This window comes from Pogona vitticeps, chromosome 1 (genome assembly GCF_051106095.1).
Source record: "Pogona vitticeps strain Pit_001003342236 chromosome 1, PviZW2.1, whole genome shotgun sequence".
In the NCBI taxonomy this organism is placed as follows: domain Eukaryota; kingdom Metazoa; phylum Chordata; class Lepidosauria; order Squamata; family Agamidae; genus Pogona; species Pogona vitticeps.
Genome location: NC_135783.1, coordinates 149,100,713 through 149,123,933, shown reverse-complemented (window position 1 = coordinate 149,123,933; position 23,221 = coordinate 149,100,713). Strand labels below are relative to the sequence as shown.

Sequence of the window (23,221 nt, the reverse complement as noted above, 5' to 3'; positions counted from 1 at the left end):
GCATGGTTTTGGGTATGTATGGATCTCCCCCCCCCAAAAAATATAAATAAATAAGGGAACTAAATATTCAAGGAATACTGTGGTGTTATTCACCTCCAGGAAGTGGCCTGAGAAAGATGGGTCTTGGACTTACCAAGACTCCTGTTGTTGGCGGTGAAACAGCCCTGGTCCAATGGCAGCAACCTGGCTAGCCCCCTCACCTGCCATGGTAGCCACAGAGACTGCTGGGGCATGCTGCACACTTAACTGTTTGTGCATTGTAGTTATTTTGGGGGCATGAGTTATATATGGATTTTGAACTACACGGGGGTCCAGCACCACTAAACCCAGCATTGTTCAAGGGAGAAATGTATTCTTTAGAGCAGTGGTCCGCAACCTTTTTGGGACCACGGACTGGTTGGGGGGACAGGGGCCCCCCCACGCTCGTATGTGGGCATGTTGCGCTCGTGGCTGGGGGGCAGAGATCTGTCTCTATGGCCCAGTTCCAGGAAGCCCACGGACCAGCACTGGGCCGTGGATCGGGGGTTGGGGACCCTTGCTTTAGAAGTTTTGCTCCTAGAGAGCCTCTAGTGCCCTCCCCTGAGCTACAGCTGGGAATTCTAAGTCCTCCTACAAACTGCAGGGCTCCATAGTCCGGATCCCTTGCCATTAAAATAGTACTAAACCGATACACCTGTCTAGTGTAAATACTCTTCAGCTTTCCTAATTACATTCCTATGGACCCCACCGTTTGTGCGCACACAGTCTTGTAATTAGAGTAACACTAGATAACATGGCTGTGGAGGCCAGTCCTCCTCAGTCCGTGTTCCAACAACTGGTAAACACTTCTTGCGAAAAAAGTCAGGTTATGAATGTCTTAAATTTGCCTGGTTTGTTCATGTGTTTCTATGCAGCCCAAGACACTGATGATAGTTCACTCCCTCTCTTACCATAAACATGCCACGGAAAGAAGTAATTCTGTAACCTCTGAATGATACAGGTTGTGACTTGATCTAATTATTCCACAAACCACTTTTTAGTGGGGTGATACATACATAGCAGGGGACTGTCCTTTTTGCTCAGACAACATGGCATACTGTAATATAAATCATAAGTCAAAATACACCCTCACAAACATATTGACTGATATATACACAGAACATGCACTTTGTACCCATCAATGGAATTTCATACATTGCTTTTTTACACAGTACCCTGTTCATAGCATTAAGAAAGCAGAATAATTTTATTCATTACAGAACATTAATTAACAGTTACACTGAACATAACAGAAACGGAGCGTGGCTTCAAATTTAAAATATCACAGTAAGTTGGGATGAAAATCTGTTGAGACTATAAACATTGTCTACACTACTTGTTACATTTAAACAATTTCAGTTGTAACTATTCAAATCATTACATTACAGATACAGTATTAGAATCACTAACATTAAGATGTTCACAGCCAGCGCCTGAATTTTCAGAGCTGAATCTTCAACAGGCAATGAGTCTGCTCAGAAGATAATTGTAGAGTTTCACACTTCCTCCTTCCCTCCCACACACGGCATGGCTTTCCTGTTAATCCCTTGTTTAATGCTAACCATACTTTTTTGTAGAGTCTGAAACAGCAAGCTGCAATTGAAAACAAACTGAGAAAGTAGCAGCATCCAAAAGAAAGCACAGTGTTGCTTGTCTGAACAGGCACATGCTTCCTGCAAGTATGTATCATGAAAGTCTACCAAGCCTTTCAAAATACTACAAGATACAATTGGCATCTTGGATTATACTTCCATATTAAAAAGTAAACCATTTTTGATAGCTGCTTTTGAACGTAAATTAAATTAAGCCATGCCATGCATCAGTTCCATTCAGATCGTTTAAATCACTTTCAAACACCTGCCAAAATTCTTTTTTTCCAATTATGTAAATACCTTACACAAAGTGTCTCTGCACTCACTACATGCAGCCATGCTTTCTGGAATAAGCCAATAGTGATTTTAAATCACCATCTTAGCTATCTTGGCTACCTGTAAGGTTTAATCAGCCACAATGCAGTCCACTGTGGTGTTCTGCTGACATGTTCCAACAAAATGGCTGTTTTGATGTCAAATTCCTTCACATAGTCTGAAGCTGATATAATTTGGGGCCTTTTTTCAAGAAATAACCTTGGTCATTTAACGACCCAATGAAGTTTTCAAAATCAGCTACCTGGAATAAAAAAATACAAGACAATCAACACAGATTCTAAATTCAGAGGCTAAAAGTCAGCAGTACTGGGGCAACATAATTGGGTTCTTTTGTTCAACAGAAATAGAAATCCTGGGATCATAACTTTACTACTCCGTTTACTAGCTGAGAATGTGAACAGCTAATCTACACTTTTAGTTTGACTTACCTGTATGTTTATTTCCTTAGCAATCTGCCGAAGCTGTTGAAACTCAAAAAGGTTGCTGTAGGTTCTTTCTGCTACACCATGAAGAGCTGAAATGAATCTCTTTGCTTGGGACCTGTTGCTCATTCCAGAACCATGTTGGGAACGTTCAAAATCCAACTTTCCAAACTCATCAGAGTACGTTCCTAACATGCTTGAGTCAGAAAAAACCCAAAACGTGTGCAATCAATAACTAATTCAGAGAGAAATACAAGCTAGACATGAACTACATTTGGAAGATATAGGATTTCTTGCCCTGAACCACAGAGAGGTTGAAACCTTATGGCTTGTAGTTCTATACAGGAAACACAATGTAAGCCAGCACCTATACAACGTATCCAGACTTTTTCAGATTTCCATCAATCCACACTAAAACTTTCTAAATCAATGGCTCCAGATGCTAAGGGGACCCAGGATGATCAAGTGCAAACAGAACTAGTGTTTTTCTATATTTTGCTTGACACTGTCATGCGGTATTAACAAATGGGCTCAAAATACACACGTACTGTACCCTTAAAATCCAAATGCTATGAGCCCAAAACATTGATAAGATATGCAAAAAATATCTGGATGTCTTAATCAGACATGATATTTCAATAATGGGAAGGCAGATGAAAAAGCTAGCATGGTTTATTAGTCATGAAATTTGTGTGGTCCAGATCTTAAAACAGAAAGTGGGAGGCAGCTGTACCAAGGACTGACCTTAAGAATGCCATTAAGTATCCACACAACAGGAAAAATTTTTAAAAAGCTGACTTTATTTCAGCTCTACAAGTAAGATGTCATAGAGGCAAACAAGTTTTGTGTTTTATATGAGAACAGATGCACTTCAACAAAATGTTTTTAGTAAGTAATATAAAATTGTCCTCTTACTTTTCATAATAGTATTGTCCTGTTTATGTTCAACTATTCTGAGCCTGTACGTTGCATGTGATTTGTTGTGAATATGGTTCTATAAAGAATGCAGCCTATAATATTGTGTGGGGTTAGATTTCTTTGAACTCTATTTGTGTATACTGACTTGTTTCTGCAGATAGATTTCCCTTGATAAATGTTTTCTGAGATATATCACGAGCCTAACAATCTGCACAGCAGTATTTTTGTCATTTAAAAGGCTAAGCTCAGCAATATGATGAACCAGGAAAAAAGAATACAGAAGAAATTCAGATCTTCATGTCTCTAGTTAAACTGACCCCCCCCCCCGCCTTTTTCTTTCTGTTATATATTCTCTTCTGAAGGTACAGTACATAGTGCTTAAAATAAAAATCCAGCAGAACTGTAATATAGCTACCAAAATTTAAGGTTTGCTTCCTAGTGTGAGGATTTACTAATTTATAGGGCAGTAATATTCAGAACACAATGAACTTGTGGGAATACACATCCTTTGCCCTTAATCTCTACCAGCTATAAGTGAATTGTCTGTATAAAAAATGGCACATGATTAACCACCAGGAGCCAGTTATGCCAATGTGCACACAGACCACTGATTGGAAAATGGCTGCTCATTCATTCCAATGTATGAGACAGCTTCATTTACTCAGGCAAGAAATAGGCAGATTACTGAAGCAAATTGAAGCAGCACCTGGTTATCTGGAACTCCAGGTGCATAACCGAGCTCCACAGACTTTTGGCTTGCTGTAAAGCTGGTTTTCCAAGAGTTGTATTACCTGTATTTCATTATTTCTACGACATCCTCAGCATCTTCCTTTGTGGCTTTTTCTCTCAATTCTAGTCTTGAACGTGCCTTTAACAGAAAGCTTTATTAAATGTAAGGTATTATGTAATACTTCAGTCAGATTTTTTTTAAAAAGGCTGTGTAAACATTGTTTCCACCTGGCTGTAATGAATACAGAGAAATATACTATATGCCTCTTTCTTCAGTTTGAACACAGGACGAGGAAAGAGCTCTGTCACTGCAGACTGGTAAACTATATTCAGAAAATGATCACTACCAGATTCAGTATCAAAGTGGTATCTGCTAAAGGCCCATGTGTTAGTCTATTAATGACCTAGATGGAGAGAAGAACATATGGGAGAAGCCTTGGCCCAGAAGCAAGATGATGTTTTGCCAATACAAAACAGCTCCAACATGTCTAGGGGTCTGGGAAAGATCTCTCTACCCAAGGGTTCAAGAAATTAAACTGTTTTTGACTACAGCTCCCTGAATCCCTCAGCCACCATTGTTACCAGCTATGTTGGCTGGTGGATTCTATGAGATGTAATTTTTTTAAAAAAAGAAATTTTACCAAGTGCTAGAGTAAATGATTGTGGTCCAATTATCTGAATCAACATGCACATCCAGTTATCTGAATCAATTTAACACAACTTCACAGATTCTGAAATTAAAACCTGACACAAAATACTTCTAAGAATATAGGAAGACTCAAATTGCCATGATCACTCAATAGAATATACAAAAAAAGAGAACCATATTAGCTTCTGAATTTTTTTTAAAAAAAACAAGATTCCAAAGTGAAGGAAGAACAAAGTAGAGTACCTTAGAGGTAGTATCGGTGTAAATTATAGTAGGGAAGAGGAAAAGTAGTATACAGTTAATACACTGAAATTAAATCAACACCAAAAGAGTTAACCTGGATTTTATGACCAGAATTGTAATTAAGATATGGGACATTTTAGTACAGTATTCCGCTTGCAAGTGATATCATCTGGGGCATCAAACTGTAAGTAATTTGTCTTCTTAAGAGACTATTCACAGGACATTAATGACAGAATCATCCATGCAAGTGATATATGAGAAACTGAAGGATATACATACATCTGAAGCTGGTTTATTAACTTTTAGCATGTTCTAGGCTAAACATAATCGACCAGACTAGATGGGCGGGATATAAATCAAATAAATAAATAAGTAAATAAATAAATAAATAAACAAACAAACATTTACTTACACACACACACACCAACCCCCGGAGAAGCATACAAATACCTAGCTCCGTTAGGTGAAGGGATTGAGAGGATTTTCATACATTCACAAGAAATCTAGCAGTTTAGATGTGATCTGAATCCAGGCCTACAAGATTGATGGCATCACCATGTACCAATATTTATGCTATCTCCCCCACCATATTTTGAAACCCACTAATAGCTCTGTAATCTGTCACATGTCAAAATATGGCTACACATTTCACAACAAGTAGTATGAAATGGAAGGATACCTCAGTAAGACGTATCAATGATTCTAGCTGTCGTGTGGTGATAGGCGTGCTATCTGCTCTTTGACTTTGTTGTCTGAGCTCAAGATAGAATTTCTGCAGAACCTGAGCAGCTTCTGGAGATAATCTGGGTTGTACATATTGTCGAGCATAACCAACGTATTTCCTTAACAACTGATGTGGAATTGGGTCAAAGTTTTCTCCTGGAATGAGCTAAAAATAAAAATACAGTTCAGGTATTATCAGAGCTTTGCTTCAGCTGGTTTGCTTCAGCAAACCAGTACGATCACATATGAACCACAGTTGCTCTCGTGGTTACAAAGAGTGTTAGAGCTGGGACACTTGGGTTAAATATTCATACGAGATATAGCCCTAGCAAGTCATTTGTTTTTGTGTGTGTGTGTGTGTGTGTGTGGATCATCACAACACAGAGCTGCTGAATTATATAACAAATGTTACTCAATAGATGGCATCCATCTCCTCACTTTTTGCATGAATAAGAAGTGTTTCTGGGCAAATGCAGCAAGGAGAATATTTTAGTTTCGTCAGTAAGGTAGAACCACTGATCAGGAGCCAGAGGTTGGAAGTTCAACTCCCCATTGTGCCTTCTCGGGATAGAGCCAGCCTGCGCAGTCATGGGCAAGGGGCAGAAAAAGGGAAGGGTAAACCACTTCTGAGTTCTTTGTAATTAGAAAACCATGAGAAGGGTTGCCATGTCAGAATTGATTTACGTGAGCCTGAAGAGGACAACACTGCAGCTGTCAGTAGTGTGCCATTCTCCACTCCAGAAAGCACAAAGGAAACTCTATTAATAACTCTAGAGGAAGAGATGAAAACGTTGAGCCTGAGAAAGCAAGAACTGGGAAATGAAAGAAAAGACTTACCAATACAGGGAGCTATTTGGGTGGGAAAGAAGATGGGTATTAAAAGAAAAGGAAAAGGAAACTGAGGGGCAGTTAGAGGAGAATGCTGAAGGAGAAGGTTGTCAGATCACAGAAGAAGAGGGGCAGAAAGACAAGGCTGGTTGGTGATCATGAAAGAGGACCTTGGCTGGGCAAATGGGCTGAGCTCAAGGCAGAGAGTTGCAGAGCACATTTCTTAAAAGAAACCCCCTTACTGGGGAGAAACTGAAGAACAAGAGAGGCGTAAGAAGGAACATAAGTGGCAGGCAAAGATAGGGGAAATAGAGCATATCAAGGGCACCCTAGGAGATCATGTGGGGTGTGTCCCTCCTGACCCAGAGTATGACCCTCTTCAGGTCAGAAAGTATGAGGACCTTTGGGGGGTTAGGTCTACTACCCCCAACAACCCTAGATGTCAAAGATGATACGGAAAAGCTGGGACAAGGGTTAAAGTGGGAATACAAAAACTCCAGTTCTACTGCAGAGCCAGTTGCTAGGAAACCATTGTTTGTTGAAAGAGATAATAATGTTGAAATCACTCTGAAGAAAGATGACCCTCCTCAGGCAAAGACCCTGTTGTTGCTAAGTTTTTAAAGATGTATCTTTGACATGCCATTGTCATCTGTGGAAAGAACGACTAAAGAGGAGGTGGGGTGGTGGTCTGGAGGACAGCCACAACTCCCAATTATTTGCAACTCCCTGGCACCTCATGCAGCATCACTCCAGAAGTCATACTAACCTTTGGGCTTTCAGGGTGCTGTTCTATAAGAGAGGGGTATGAAAGAAACGCGAACCGAATACACTACCTTTAATCTTTCTGATAATGGTTTGTCTGAAACAGCTTCAAGGACGGACGCATTTGAACTCTGAGAGTTCCCACGAGTCACTACAGCACTGCTGCATCCTGATGGTTTTCCACCTCTCATTGCCATTACGTGCTCAGAAAGCAAATGATCGTGATCTTCATTTGGTATATCCAGCAGTATGAATACCAAGTCAAATCGGGACAATAGAGCACTTCCCATTCTAGGGAGAGAGAAAAACAGTACAGACAGTATCTCTCTGTACCTGGCTAGTTTTTGTCTCTATCAGACCAACATACCTGAAAGGACAGTCAGAAGAAACAAGGCAAATACAACAGTACGGTTTGAAAGGAAGCACATATATACTGTACTCCCAATCTGAACATACTTGCCAAATTTTAAACAATCAGTACACATACAGTACTTCCAAAACCCAATTTTTTATTGGGAAAATCTTATTTCCTGATTTCTGTTGCAGGCTAGACGGCAGATACTTTAAAAATACTTACTTTAAATTCTCAGATACTGTTTTGGCTTTGTTATAGTGTCCTCCAACTGGATTCGCCGCAGCTATAATGGATGTCCTAGCGGGCAAGCTGCAAACAATGCCAGCTTTAGCAAGACTGATACTTTGCTGTTCCATAGCTTCCAGCAAGGCTTGATGCTGGCTCCCCATCTTATCAAACTCATCTATTCCACAAATGCCTAAAAACAAAGTTACAGAAGGATGATACAAGAACTGGCACAGAGAGCCTTCTTGAAGGCTGACAAGTAACAACCAAAAGGCATCACAGATAATGGATGTTTTGAATAATATGCAGGAGATATCCGATTCAGTACTTTTCACTCCAGTACTCCAAATGACATAAAATATTTTTTAAAAATGTGGATTCCATCACTTTTCTGAAACACCTGTTATTTCTCACAATTTTTAGATGCCTAATTTGAGAATTATCTATAGAAATCTCAGACAGGGTATTCAATATACTATCAACGCTAGGTACTCAATATTTCTAATCAGTAGAACCAGGCTTAACCATGAGTTGAGCATAAATAGCAGGGAGCCTTTAATATTCTTCCACTGTTTTTGTACATATGTCTGCCAATTTAGGCTTACACTTGTTGCATCTGACGAAGTGGAGACAAATGTCAGAAAGCTTTGGATACAGGAAACAAGTTAGTCCTTTAATCCTGCTTTTTATGAAATATAAATATGTTTATACAGTACCTTGATCTCCAAGCACAAGGGCACCAGCTTCCAATGAAAAATCTCCAGATGAACTATCTCTGCACAGAGTTACAGTCAGGCCAGAAGCAGTAGTGACATTGCCACAAACATATACACCACGAGGTGCAATATTGCACACAGCCTAGACAAACAAAATGAAAAAAAATTACTTTTCAATCCCACCAGCTGATTTACACTCAAAAAGGAGAAAAACAAAGCAGTGGTGGCACAAAATGGTCCAAAATCCATACTGATGTGATACTTTTGTATAATCAAACTGCTCAAAAAGTATGCAGAGGCACATTTTGGGGAACATTTTCCTTCAAGAGTTTAGATGTTAAAAGCAAGCAGCTTTTAATGAACGAAGTGGAGGAGACTGGACATTGGAGTGGAGGCTGATCTTAAATCCTTCTCATCTACATGTTGTTCCAAGGTATGATGGAAGACTGATGTCACACTGAAAGGAACACGTCTCATCAGGTGGCTCAGCATTGTTTGGCTTCATGCAGAGTAGCCTATAGATTCACCAAGGACGGAAAAGCTAGAAATTTTACATCCTTCCTCTTAAACAATATACTCACAATTTCCTCACAACAAATTCAAAATGGCACTCCTTTAATTTCAGTACAGTTTGAGCATAAATGTATCACGTCTATATGGAGTTTAAAAAGATCAAACTACCCAGGGAAAACCATCTTTTTTGTGTAGAAATTAACTTGGCAACAAGTCCTACAGCACACTTTTAAAAATAACTGACATTTAGAAGAAATAAGCTATATTAATTAGTAAATGAATCCGTACCTGCAACATCTGACTCTTCCCCAATCCCGGATCTCCAACCATCAGAAGATGTGGATCACCTCGAATGGGAATCCTATTTTTATCATCCACATATTTTTGACATCCTCCAAATAATGCCAGAACTAAGCCAGCTTTCACAATCTGTGACATGAAAAATGTAACATTAAAAAGTATTTGAAAGGATTATCTCAAAATGTCACAGTATATGGTCCAAATCTGCCTTATTGATACTCGGCAGAAGGCCAGGATTTGTAGCCTTCAAAAGCAAGGATGAAAGGGCAATAGCAAAATACTAGAAGGGTCATAAAGAAGCTAGAGGGCTTCGTTAGAGTTAAACTCTTACAAAAAGGGATTTGCAAAATTTTTAAAAAATAAAAATAGGCAGTTACAAATAAAACCTTATATATTAATTGAATGTATCATATTTTTCAGCCTTCCATCCTTCCGAGGTCGGTAAAATGAGTACCCAGCTTGCTGGGGGGGCAATGTGTAGCCTGTATAATTAAATTGTAAACCGCCCGGAGAGTGCTTGTAGCGCTATGGAGCGGTATATAAGTCCATTAAATAAATAAATAAATAAATAAATAAATAAATAAATAAATAAATAAATAAATAAATAAATAAATAAATAAATAAATAAATATTTAGCTTCTGTTTAACAGAAACTAGTGCCAGTGTAGTAATGTGGGATCACACTGCTTGTGAAAATACTGCCATATGCACAAGAATTGACCTCCAAGAAGAGAACCCACTCTCTGCTTGCCAACAGCAGTGTTTGTGACCGCTCTGCATATTTCACTAGCAAGATTTTCTGCTCACCAAAACTTAGCAGGACACTGCTCAAAACCTATAATAGTAGGACAGTAGCAGAAATGTTATACATCTTGTAAGCAATTATAGGTAGCCAGCATGTAGGTTATCCGTAGCCCCCCAGTCCACCGTGGATTTTCACAGTGACCTTCAGAACAGGCTTCAAAACCAGGATGGGTTAAGGCATGTTTCTTTCTTTGTCACTTGAGAAGCACTTACCTCATGACCGTAGATGGTAGGACAAAGGGAGCTAAGAGGAAGAAGAAAGTTCATTATTAGCACATAATACTATAGCAAATACCATGTGTTGTCACTGAATTCTCTCTCTCTCTCTCTCTCTCTCTCTCTCTCTCTCTCACACACACACACACACACACACACACACACACACACAATCTTTTGCTAGAGCTGCAGAGGCAAGAAGGAAGTGCTATGTGAGGCCATGAAAGGCTACCTACAGAGGCCAACTTGGGTTTCTGAGATTTCAGCAGCATTGCTCACAGTCAGAAAACTGCACATTTAAAAATACGGACATTCAAAGGCAAGGAACTTCACACCCACTGTTATATTCTCCTCTTTTACAGAATCAGGCAACATTCATTGCTAATTATCTGGCTAGCAGAAGCACAATGAGAGGGTTTTCTTGCCATCTCATGACAATTATTCCCCATCCCACTGCAAATATCAAATCCTATGTTCTAAATATTCCAAACCCATAAAAGATAATCAAACCAAAGTTAAGCACCCCTTAAAAATAATACGAAACCAATATTACAAGAACCCTCCAGAGCTGAGTTTTGGGCAGCAGAGAGGGAGATGGATAGGAAAAGAGAAACTCTTAGGTTTGGCCACTTAATTCCAAACACTACATCTCTTTCAAAGAGGTTAATAAGATTTAAAAGCATGTAACACTGACTAGATTAAGTATTCACTAATGTGTAACATTAGGTAGTTTATCAGCATTTATGAATGAACATTGTGTATGCAAAGGGTAATAGTACTCTGCAACTCCTCTCAAAATGATAGATGCCTACCATGATATAATTCGGACTCCAAGGAATACAGGCTAAGCATTTTAGATTCCATCTCTAAATCTATTCAAAATATAGTACAATCTGTTTTGCATCCTGCAGTTTAGACTCACTTGTCACTTCTTAGATAATGAGGACAGCAAAGAACAGTTGTCTTGATTATAGCAGACCAAGTTATAGATCAGGTTAAAAAAATATTCAGAAAGAAAGTAGATTCATGTGTCCTCTTCAGCAGCCATACTATACTTCTGGACAGCGTGGTCTGCTTATAAATAGAGCATTTAAGATGTCATAAAAGGCATTTGTGACATCTTCTCCTACTCTGAAATTTTCCTAAGAGACCAGCTGGGACAAAAGTCATACAGAAGTGGCATGCTGTATACCAAAATAATTCCCAAACAAAATTCAAAGCTAGCTATGTTTTTTTGTGGTGGTGGGCACTACAGTTCTTCCACTACAGTGGGTTTGCAAGAATTCTTTCTCCATTTTAGCATCTTCATCTTTCTTGGTTTTGCTGCTTAATAGATCTCTCTTTATGTACATGGTCAACGAGACAGGGGAACTTTGTGTTCTCTCCAAGAATATGTTGTTAAGGCTGCCACCTGTCACAATCCTCTTGGCAAGGCAAGGTTCCAGCCCGGATTCTTCTGCATGGGAAGCTTCTCAGCCCTGTGGCCAAGGCCTAGAATACTAAATCTTACAGAATCTTCTGAAGTATCCTTGGAATGCAGCTGGGCAATCTTATAAGATCAACAGAAGAGTTTAGAGAAAAATCTCTTTTCTGAAACAATGCAGCCAAATATATATAAAGAAAAAGCCTATTTGGGAAAAGGTCTGGGAAGGAAGAAAATGAGAAGATACGAATCACTAGGCATTCCAAATAAAGCCCAATAATGTAAATAATATATTTTTCAGTGGACCCTTGGGTACCACAACTCACAGAGCTCTTTGAAACAATGATCCAAGAGGCAGATAGCATTTTGTACTTCTGGTTGATTGGTTCCAACAGAGTATTGAGGTGATACTTCCTTTATTTATGGGAATCTGTGACCAGAAAAAGCCATCTCCTTTTTAAAAAAGGATGTTTTACCAATTGTGAGAGGAATTCTGCTTATATAAGCAGTTTAACTAGATAATCAGAAACATTAGCGGTTTCTTCTAATCCTTAATGAATGTTGGTGTATATTGTACAAAATTTAGCCAAGTTAGGCCAGATGTTTTATTATAAAGAGGGAATGTCCTTGGGCTATGTTTTAAGAATGAAGAACAGGATGTATGGTGTTGACTTCCAGAAAAGTGTTCTTATCCTGGCCAGAACAGCTAGTGGTGAAGGCTTCTGGGAGCTTTAGTCCAGAAATAGCGGGAGACCCAAGATTGGGAATCACCAGAGGATGCTGTTCATTCTGCTCAGAATGTGGATTTGTTGCAGTGTATAAAGGCACACTGCTTCCTTTATAATCCTCAGCTTTACTACTTTAAAAACCCCAGGAATGGCTTTGATTTGCTTTTGTTTCTCTACGCTCTTCTAACCATTCTTTTCATTCTTTTCCCTAAAGGAAATGAAGACAGACAACTCCAAGAAGAGACTGTAGAAAAGATGTACAGGCGAGAAAGAGATCTAAAGAGAAATGAAACATCTTGAAATCGTTGGAAAAGGAGAAGACATCAAGAAAGTGAAAGAATGCTAACTAGTATTTGTGGGACACAGTAAACACTGATGGCTCGGGACAACCTTGCAAACATTCCTCCAAGGAATCGGGATGTCTCGTCTAACTTTAACAAAAATATTCCTTTGTATTTACATTTTGGACGTTATAATGAATATCAAACATTATTGCTAACTACATTTATACCAACCCAAATGTTCCTGTTCTGTGATTAAATAAGTCAGAATGCATTTCCCCCCAAAATGTAATCTTGTTCTAGAATTCAAGTTCAGATCAGTAATTTGGGATGTTAAAATGTGATAGTAAACTAGGTATAATGTTCACTGAAATACAAGAAAAAACATACTTGACAATGAGCTTGAATAGGTTCTCTTCAGCTTGTATTTCCTGGACAGCATAAAGATCTTTAAGTGAAAATTCCATGCATGATGGATGATTCACTCCATGGTCATAGTCCTTGGCTTTCTGTCCTTTAGTATTACTGATGGAGTTTGCCTCAATGTATAACAGGAAGACACACTTATCGTTTTTATTCCTTCCTGCTCCTGTTAAATGATCAGATCAGCAATTAACATATTACTCTATGCAGACATAATTTTCAAGGACTCGTTGTAAATACAGTATGACTCTAAACACTGAATGGTGCTGACAGAATAGCTCAGTGGGTTGGAGAGTTGGTTGGGTTTGATTCTCCACTGTGAGGAGAAAAGCCAGCTTGTGTAGCCTTGAGCAAAGTGTACAATTACAGCAGCATGCCTTCAGAAGAAGGGAATAGCAATACTCACTTCAGAGTACTGTACTCTATACCTAGAAAATTCTAGAAAGGATCACTATAAGTCGCAATTGACTTCATTATTATTATTTTAAACACTGGTCCAAATTCTGTTGCTTAGCTAGTAAGTCACCCTAGAGTAGGCCCACTGAATCAATGGGGATTTGGTAAGTCAACTCTTCTGCAAGTTCCATTGATTTAAATGGGTCTACTCTAGCTGTGACATAGTAGCACAGAAAGTTGCAACTAGAGTAGGCCCATTTGATCAATGGAACGTACAGATGAGTTGACTCACCACATCTCCACTGATTCAGTAGCCCTACTCAAGTGCAACTTTCTTCAATCTAACTAACAGGATTTTAGCTACTGAATGACAATTACTGGATGCTTAAGATATAGCTTAGCAGCCCCACCAGTATTTCTCCAAAACCTGTTCTGGAGGACAGTATCTCCATGCAATGGCAAAGACTGTTGAGGGTTTGGGGAGGGAAGGAAATTCTTCAAGAAGACAAAGGCTTGCATAAATATGAACCCACAAAAACTCGAGATAGTCAATACATACCTTCCTCAGCATTTGACACCTTGATGATTCCGGCCACAGTAATCACATCTCCTGGAACACAGCTATCCACAAGGTCCTGAACCAGTTCACATTCAATTGTGCGAGGAATTCTACCAGCTTCTCGGTGATCATCTGACATGAGCTCTTGAATCCTAATATAATGGTATAATACTTCTGTATTCCACACACATACTAACTAAATGTAGTCAAAAACTATGTCCCCATCTTATCTCTTCCTCCCTTCCAAATCTTTTCCATGAGTCTCACGCCTTTTAGACTGAGCACTACTGAGGATTCCAATTAAAGAAGTGGTTTGGTTATCTCAGAGGGGGCCTTTTGCCTACTTCAGCACCACCAATGGGAAAAAAAGCACATTATGACTCACAAACATTTTTTTCAGTGGAAAATTTTGTAGCTTGCAATCCATTTCTCTGGACATGAATTTTCCTATTTGCTTTTTGTTTCCTTCATATTGTTGCTCGATGGATGATATGTGTATAGGATAAGCCATGGTGAGAGAAGGATAGTGAGAGCTATAGTCTAAAGTTATGTTTCTATTCTGTAAATCCTTGTGGGGGGATAAGAAGAGCATGAAAAATGACACCATGCAGAGGAAGAAGAGAAAGACAGAAAGGGGGGGGAGTAATGGATTTCTAACACCAGTTGAATTAGGACTAGGGTGGAGAAACCAATGTAACAGAAAGAATAGGGGGTCAGGGGGGAGGAACAGAAGGGAAGAGTGAAAGTTCTGGGGTGAGGAATGAAGGGCATGGGATTTTAATGCTAAACTGATATTTAAATTTGTAGTAAATAATACATTCTAAAGGTATTTCTACTACATGAAGAACATAGGCTGTTTAGCATACTGTAGGACTTTACTATGTAATTTAAAACTAGACTCCTGATCCATGTGTGCAAGAATCCATTTTGGTTCCTGGAGCACTGGCACAAGTTCTTGATAATTCATCTTCATTCCCTTTTGAAAAGCACACAATTGACTTTTCAAAGAACTGTTTACAATAATCTGTTCTTGTCACAAGGCTGAGTTGGATAATTTGCAATTCAAGGACCTGATAATAAAGCTTTCTTTATCAAAAGTAACATCATATTGCAAATACAAAGTTAGCTGAACAGCCAGACCTCCAGCTAAAGTCTCCACAATGGTAAATTGGACGATACAGTAGTATTTATCTTTGGATCAAGTTGACAAACAACGTACATGGAACTATAACATAGAACAGCATATTTACTATACAAATGGGGTTTCTTTCTTATTCATTGCATCTTGTGTTATTGTATTTTAAAAATTGCATTACAATTTAAGTCTGATATAGTAACAGGGTAGATATAAATCAATGATTTTTGAAAAATCAAATTATTTAAATCACAATTTAATAGCAATTAAAATTTTTAATTTGATTTTTTAATTTAAATCATGAATTTAATTTAAATCAAATCTATCCTGCATAGTATATTGTTAATCTTCCCAGCAAATTACATTCTGATTACAGTAAGGCTGTGATTATTTAAAGCTGAGCTTATTAAGACAAAAATCTCAATCAAGAAAAGGTTTCAATCAAAAATTAAATTCAATCAAAAAGGAACAGATATTAAAGCTGCTTACTTAATAGACTGCCAGTCCACTGTAACTGTATAAGGGGAACTTCTATCTGCAGTAAATGATCGTCCATGACATACAGGAAGTGGACACTAAAATACAGTGTGAAAAAGTTCAGTACAGAAAATAATCATAAAATTATTCCATTTGGGTTAACTGTCAGAAAATTTTGCATACATTCATTTTTCTTCCTTCTTGCATTAATAATACTAAGAAGTAATTATTACTTAGCATCATTTAACAAGCTCTGAAAAAATTCCAAAAAGTAAACAAGCCAAAAACAAGTTTTGCAAAGTTAACCTTTTTTTTTCCCAAATGTTCTATTTCCTCTTAAATCTGGTCACTATCTAATACTAAGGTGTGGTGATTTTTTTATAAAGTTACCTTTGTAGGGAGAGCATATTTTCCATCAGGTAGAGGAAAACTCTGAGTATTTCCACAGGCACTGCATATAAATGCCATCTTGGTGCAGATGGGTTTTATGTTACTGACACGCACAACTGTCCCACGTAAAGCAACAAATTTCCCATAGCAATTAGCTCGGATATTCTTAAGTTGAGTCAATGGATCATAGTTGTATACCCTATAAGTCATAATCATAAAGAAGAAAAATTAAATATTCTTGTATTAAACAGAGTAGCCCCCATTCAAAGACAGTTATGCTAAAGACCATAATACTGGCACACCAATTTATGTAACACTGAACACTGTGGGCTCTTTTTAAATCTGTAAAACCCAATTTTCTGAATTATGTGCATAGGACTGTGCTAGAACTATGGTTTATATACCACGGGTGAACAGCTGCTCCTTCATATGTTGCTAGACTACAGCCCTCTTGATGCCTCAGCCTTGTTATGCTAGCTATTGCTGACAGGAGCAAAGGCACACAGAAGGCAACATATTCTCCACTCCTGGTTCATACAAACCAGCTTCCTGTATGAAGACAAAATAAAAAGCTGTAGTTTGTTCCAAACCACAATTGAAAGCTTTACACATTCTCATCAGGCATATGAAAAATAGAGACATGTGTGAGCTTACAGCTCCCCATGTTGTTTTCTAACAAAATAATTTGGATTGCTGCTACGTCTGCGTGAGACCAGGGTGATCAAGATAGTGGCGACTATTACTGGTGTTGCTATCTCCATTCTCTATATATGCTAGGAATTTATTATCCTAATATTATCATTTTTTCATTGTTAAAATTGTACAAGTAAAGAAAAATCATCGTTGTAGACTTTTTAATACTCCTATATTCATGGATTAATAATATCTGCATATATTAGAGGGTTTTCTTGTATAGATAGATATTGTCCATCTCGAGTATCTACTAGTTTTTGGAAATCCAGGCAATTTATCTGGCCTTGAACATTAAAAACCACCACAACAACAAAAACATAGAGCAATTCTCAAAAACAATAGGCACCTTGCATTAATATATGGCACATTTATTATGGGCTCTTCATCAACAAGCAGTCCTTCTTGCATCTGCAGTTCCGCAGCATGTTTTTCAAGATCTTTGCTTAACACCTATAAGAGAAAAGAGGCAAAAATATGGCCATGAAACCAGGCATAGCATCAGTCTTCACCATTAAGACTTGGGTCCAAAGGAGGCTTTCGCCAAGCAACAGGTGCTTATGGAAGTGCAAGGGGCCTTTGGCTTGTTCTCCTTCTCCATGGTAGTCCTCCCTTACAACACCCTAGGGTGTTCCCAACCCCAGGGGCAGCTTTTTAGCAGGCAGTCTGTCTGAAGAACTCCTCTCAAGGTATTCAGGAACCAATTCATCCAGTATTTTAAAGAAGCACATCTGCGTATGTTTGAGACATAAAATCTATACAGCCCTTTGTATGCACTCAGATTTTCCCATATTGGAGTTTGCAATCGAGAGGGAGAAAAATCTTTATGCATATCATCCCAGTGGTTCTTAACCTTTGTTACTCAGGTGTTTTTGAACTGCAACTCCCAGAAACCCCAGCCAGCAGAGCTGATGGTGAAGGCTTCTGGGAGTTGCAGTCCAAAAACATCTGAGTAACAAAGGTTAAGAACCAGTGATCTAATCAAATCAGCCTACGGTTATATTCAGTTTTGAATACAATTTGACTCCAATTCATTTTTTAAAAGTTCCTCAGAATAAAAGAAACAGCACAAACAAGGTAATTACTTTGCTGCCCAGAGTAGACCATTGGTCTAGATGGGCGGGGTATAAATCTAAGAAAATAAAATAATTTTGATTCATACATTTTCTAATCCTTACGTTTTGCATTCTGCTAGCATGAACATTTACAGCTTTCTGAGAAGCTTTGGTCAAACCACATCAGATTATTCGCAAAGGCTTTCACAGCCGGGATCTAATGGTTGTTGTGGGTTTTTCGGGCTCTTTGGCCGTGTTCTGAAGTTGTTCTTCCTTACATTTTGCCAGTCTCTGTGGCTGGCATCTTCAGAGGACAGCACTCACCAGAGGACTCACCAGAGCACAGAGTGCTGTCCTCTGAAGATGCCGGCCACAGAGACTGGCGAAACGGTAGGAAGAACAACCTTTAGAACACGGCCAAAGAGCCGGAAAAACCCACAACAACCACATCGGATTAGTTGGGTTACTGGCTTTCACTGTCAAATTTGCATAAAATTCAAGTTACAGTACAAACGTTTATTTGAAGTCACAACAAGTTTTTCCTCATAATTTACTAATGTCCATATTTGGCTGATCCTGTGGCAAAGTTAGAAGCTTTTTAGCAACTCGTTTCTCTGAAAAAATACTCAGGCGTTCAAACCTGAGCCTCAGTTAATTCAGTAGGATTTACTTCTGAGTAGAGATACATAGGATGACATTTTCTACCAAGAAATGCATATACTTCTTCTACCTTATAGTTTTCCAGCTTTCAAAATTAAAGCAGCCATGCAAAGTCTCCGGTCAATTTTATTGCATCTCTGTGTGACTTCTTTTTTCTTTTCTAAGACATACGAAACTGTTTACATTGCAATCCTCTACAAATTACTTGGAAGAAAGTCCTGCTGAACTCAGCAGAACTTTTTTTTGAAGTGCTATTAGACTTTTAATAGTAGGAATAACATCTTCACCTCACATTTATATTTGTGAAAAGGCTGCTCACTTACAACAGGCTAAATCCAGTAGGGGACATACACTTGTGAGCTATTTTTATCAGCGGAACTTAAAGGTGGGGGATTTTCTCACAATACTGCAGTTTGTTGTATACCCCCCCCCCAAAAAAAAAACATGGTGCCAAAAGCTGCATCAGAATGGGAAGAGAAGAGGAACAAAATTCTGCTACTGGATTTAAACCTTTGTTCCTTCAGTATCAGCTAACACCCAACATGAAGTAACAGTTTTACTCTCAAAAGTCTACCATTCATTCTTGTTTAGCATATTTACCTGATGTATGGCCAGGCCCATACAGTCCAGTATCTTCTGTGGCATATCCCTCAATTCTGTAGCAATATCAGGTATTAACTCCAATAATTCTTTATCATGAACCAGCTCTTTATAATCCACGAGAATACTTCCTTGTCTTTCTATTTCATCCTGTAAAATGGAATGGCATGAAAGTGAATTTATATTGGTATTTTGGAAGATCACATCCAACTTTCCTATTATACTGGGCAGACACCTGTTCAGAAGAGCCTGCACCCTGTGTTTTTCCCTTCCTACAGGCAGCTCTTAGGAGATCCACTGCACGCTTGATTTTGTAACCAGCACACAACTGGTTGCATGACGCTGAGGCCACTGAAGGAGAGAATCCTTGTGGGATTACGCTTCCACACCCATGCAAACCAGTATGATTCTGGACATTATGTACCCATTTAAACATAACTGCATTCTATCTTAGTATCTGCAAGGATGAAGCAGGGTATTTAAATGTCTTAGTAAACAATAGTTACGTGTTTTAGGAATATTGCCAATATTGTCTCATAGCAAACTAACCCTTTATTAAACTGCCTCACTATTCCAAAATATAAATGGTCAGGCACACAGTTGAGCCAAATGAACAGGTTAAACTTGTAAACAGCCAAGAACTCGGACCTCAGCAAAATTATTTTGCCTTTTTGAGGTAGTATATTCAGGATGAGATCAGTTCAGCTGAATGAACACAAATACAAGCATGAAGGTACTGTACTCCCTTCTACTTCCAATCTTATAAAGGTTCCTAAAAGTCACTAAATGAGATTGTGTTGCTAGCCAGGCACAACCATGGGAAAGGCCCTGCTATTTGTCATCAATCTAGCCTCAGCAGGCAAAGGTATCCAAGGCAGAATGTCTGTTTTAAAAATGATAACTGGGGACAAGGTAACGAACACAGGAAATGGGGAGATAAGGTCACATACTGTAATAAAGTCTTACCTTGTCATAAAGTTCTATTCGTGACATAAAGAACTTTTCAAAGGCTTCAGTCTTCTGAACAAAAGGTGAGTTGCCATCATATGCTGAATTGGACAAGCATCCAAGAATTAATATTTATATTTATACCTTTTGGAAGTCCTGATCCTATATTCTGAAAGTGTACATATTATGGTAGAGTGCAATCCGGACTCAAGGAACATTTCTGCCAGTAGAAGAGAATTTTTGTGGCAAAGGAGTCTTGTATCTACCCTTGTAACTGGCACGTGATTAAGTTAGAGCCAAGGGCCAGCTTAAGCTGTGCTGAGTCCAAACCACTTCTAGCCTAGATATGTTGGAAATTGCTTAGGACTACCCTTGCCCTGTCACAAAATTACATAGGGCTACCTTCCCTCTAGCCTAACTTTATGCTGGCACAGTGGCTGTACCCATGGGCTGGAGGAGATACTTCCAACTACATTCATTACATAGTCATGTATTTCACAACATATTAAGTATTTGGCTTCATCATGTCTTGAGATAAAGATCAGAATTGTGTACAAGCCAAAAATGTTATTTGTTTCTTCATCCCTCAAATCAGTTCTTCAGCACTGGGTCTAACAGAAAAAAGATTTACCTTCAGAGAAGTACAGTTTCCAGCCTCTGTAAGGAGTAGCTTGATCTAGTGTTGTCTGAATGAGCCGAGGCTGAGCTGAAAAGTAGCCCCCCCCCAAATTAAATTAGAAGTTTTAAGAAAAAATACAGTAGGTGCATACTATTTATACTGAAAGCAACAATAAAAATAACTCTGACATGGGATTAAGTTTTACAAACATCACCTTTCCAAATTCTGATTGGCTAGATTCTCTTGTACAGTTCTGCCGGTACAATGAGAATGACATCGGCAGGAGTTCCTTTCCAATTTTGGGGTGTGTATGATGTAGTGGATAAGGTGACAGACTACGACTCCAGGAGAACAGGGTTCAAATCCCCACTCAGGCATGGAAACTGACTGGGGAGTGGAACTGGTAAAACTACTCCTTAAATATCTCACTTACATTGAAAGCCCTATTAGGGTCGCTATTAGTTGGTTCCAGCTTCACAGCACAAAAGAACACGGCTCTTGCACAATATAACAAAGTTACACACAGCCCAAAAATTGTAAAAGGAAGCCTTTAGTCAACAAGAATCAACCACTGCCAATTACATAATTTCTGTTACAGAGGTGTGCCTCACCTAGTAGGTGAGGATATATGTTTTATACTATTCCCTAGTAACCTTAGACTCCAGGCATTACATTGCACTATTACAGAACACATTTTCTTCTCACCAACCTTCCTAAGGGCTTCCTTATTAAGGAAACAAAAAGGAAGTCATACTGTAGAATGAGCGTACCCGACATGGACTTGCCGGCTGCATTTTTCCCGTCTTCTCTCTGCCCATGTCCTTTTCCTCTACCTTGCCATCTTCCTCTTCCCCTCCATCGGTGAAAGGCACTTCCTCTCCCACCAGCACTTTTCCCACCAGGTCCACTGCTCATCTTGGCAACACCTGAATTAGACTGAAGGACAACATTTTCAATCTCCACGCCTGACAAGGGAACACCATGTCAGTAACAACATTGATTAACATGAAACAAAATTGACGAGCTATAAAAATATATGCATAAAATGCCTGTGACTATCCTCTTTTTTAAGAGATGGGCAATAAATTCCAAATTGCTAGTTGAAGAAGAGCTTGAAACCGGCACACATGCTTCAGCTGTCCATCTAAGAAGCTTACCTGGCCTCTACACCATCAGCCATGCGGCTTTGGGACATTAAGTGACAGCACATCAGTTCGGAACTGGATCCACAAGAACTGGATCCACAGCCTTGAGGAAGGTGATTTTATCATCGAAAACTCGCTATTTGCTTCTTGCTCCTTGTTTTTTTCTTTTATATTCTTAATGGTCGATTAAACCAGTGGTTCTTAACCTTTGTTACTCGGATGCTTTTAAACTGCAACTCCCAGAAACCCAAGTCAGGACAGCTGGTGATGAAGGCTTCTGGGAGCTGCAGTCCAAAACTCCTGAGTAACCCAAGGTTAAGAACCAGTGGATTAAACAGTGGTTCTTAACCTTGGGTTACTCAGGTGTTTTTGGACTGCAACTCCCAGAAGCCTTCACCACCAGCTGTCCTGACTGGGGTTTCTGGGAGTTGCAGTTCAAAAACACCTGAGTAACAAAGGTTAAGAACCACTGGATTAAGATATGTATTGTCTCCACCACCATACGGCCTATTTCTCTGTATAAAAGGGGGTAGCGCTCACCTAGAAAAAAACGAGAGTTGAGCATTCGCCTCACCAAGGTCCGCTTCTGTCGCCCTTTTGGCGCGCTAGAATCCGGATTGCTTTCGCGGCCGGAGCGCGGAGCCAATAAGAAGTGCCGCGTCCTCCGTTGCCATGGTTTCGTGAGGGCGCCTCGCGTGACGCAATAAAAGCGAGCGAGGGGCCTGGAGATGACGTCACCGGTTTTCCCTCGGCTGTCTGCGCGCGCCGCTTTCTTTTTAACTTTCATTCGGCGGAAGGGAAGGCGGCGACTCTCTTCACCTGTTCCGTGTGTTTTTGATTTCTGGCCGAATAAATTTCGCCAAAAACGGAAAACAAAACCCGATAGCATAATACTTACCCCCCCCAAAAAAAAAATCTTGAAAGCAACTAGAATTATCGCGGGACGGATGCAAAACCCTTTCTAGTGTTTTGTGTTTTTTTTCGTTTTATACTTGGGATCGTACAAAGGCCTTTCACATCCCTGTACACGTCAGAATCATCGGGAAGGGTGTGGTTTAATGCCTGCTTGCTAAGAGTAATAAATAAGGTTTGCACTTGTTGTATTTTTATTCCTGTTTTACAAATCCCTGCCTCCCCAGCCAGACACACGAATTCTTGTATCTGTTTTGATCTATAGATGCTTTGTTCATCCAGAAGTATGTAGGTATTTTATAAAATGTATCTATACGTTGTAAAGTTATATAGCATAATTGTATATCATATTTCCATCGTGTATTACTGTGTGATAGGCTGCATGGACGCTTTTTTTAACTCGGCGGTTTGGTCTCTTCCTTGAAAGGGGT

The 23,221-nt window shown here is 39.2% G+C and overlaps 1 protein-coding gene across 2 annotated transcripts; it reads right to left on the bottom strand.

The window, feature by feature from the left end:
* Window positions 1–1,201: 1,201 nt before the first annotated feature.
* MCM8 (minichromosome maintenance 8 homologous recombination repair factor) lies at window positions 1,202–22,557 on the bottom strand. Of its 2 annotated transcripts, none has more exons than XM_020793665.3 (19): window positions 22,419–22,557; window positions 21,504–21,669; window positions 20,746–20,820; window positions 20,133–20,215; window positions 19,167–19,316; window positions 17,201–17,304; window positions 16,162–16,360; window positions 15,784–15,869; window positions 14,160–14,311; window positions 13,172–13,370; window positions 10,347–10,377; window positions 9,318–9,458; window positions 8,517–8,658; window positions 7,798–7,993; window positions 7,292–7,511; window positions 5,587–5,796; window positions 4,078–4,154; window positions 2,375–2,564; window positions 1,202–2,187 (listed from the first exon to the last, which is right to left on the bottom strand). In XM_020793665.3, the coding sequence occupies exons 2-19, from the start codon at window positions 21,646–21,648 to the stop codon at window positions 2,095–2,097; spliced, it is 2,493 nt and encodes an 830-aa protein (XP_020649324.3). In that variant the 5' UTR covers window positions 21,649–21,669; window positions 22,419–22,557; the 3' UTR covers window positions 1,202–2,094. The 2 variants fall into 2 exon arrangements, with proteins under 2 accessions (XP_020649324.3, XP_078242737.1); XM_078386611.1 differs by lacking the exon at window positions 22,419–22,557 and adding an exon at window positions 21,891–22,087.
* Between the last annotated feature and the right edge of the window lie 664 nt (window positions 22,558–23,221).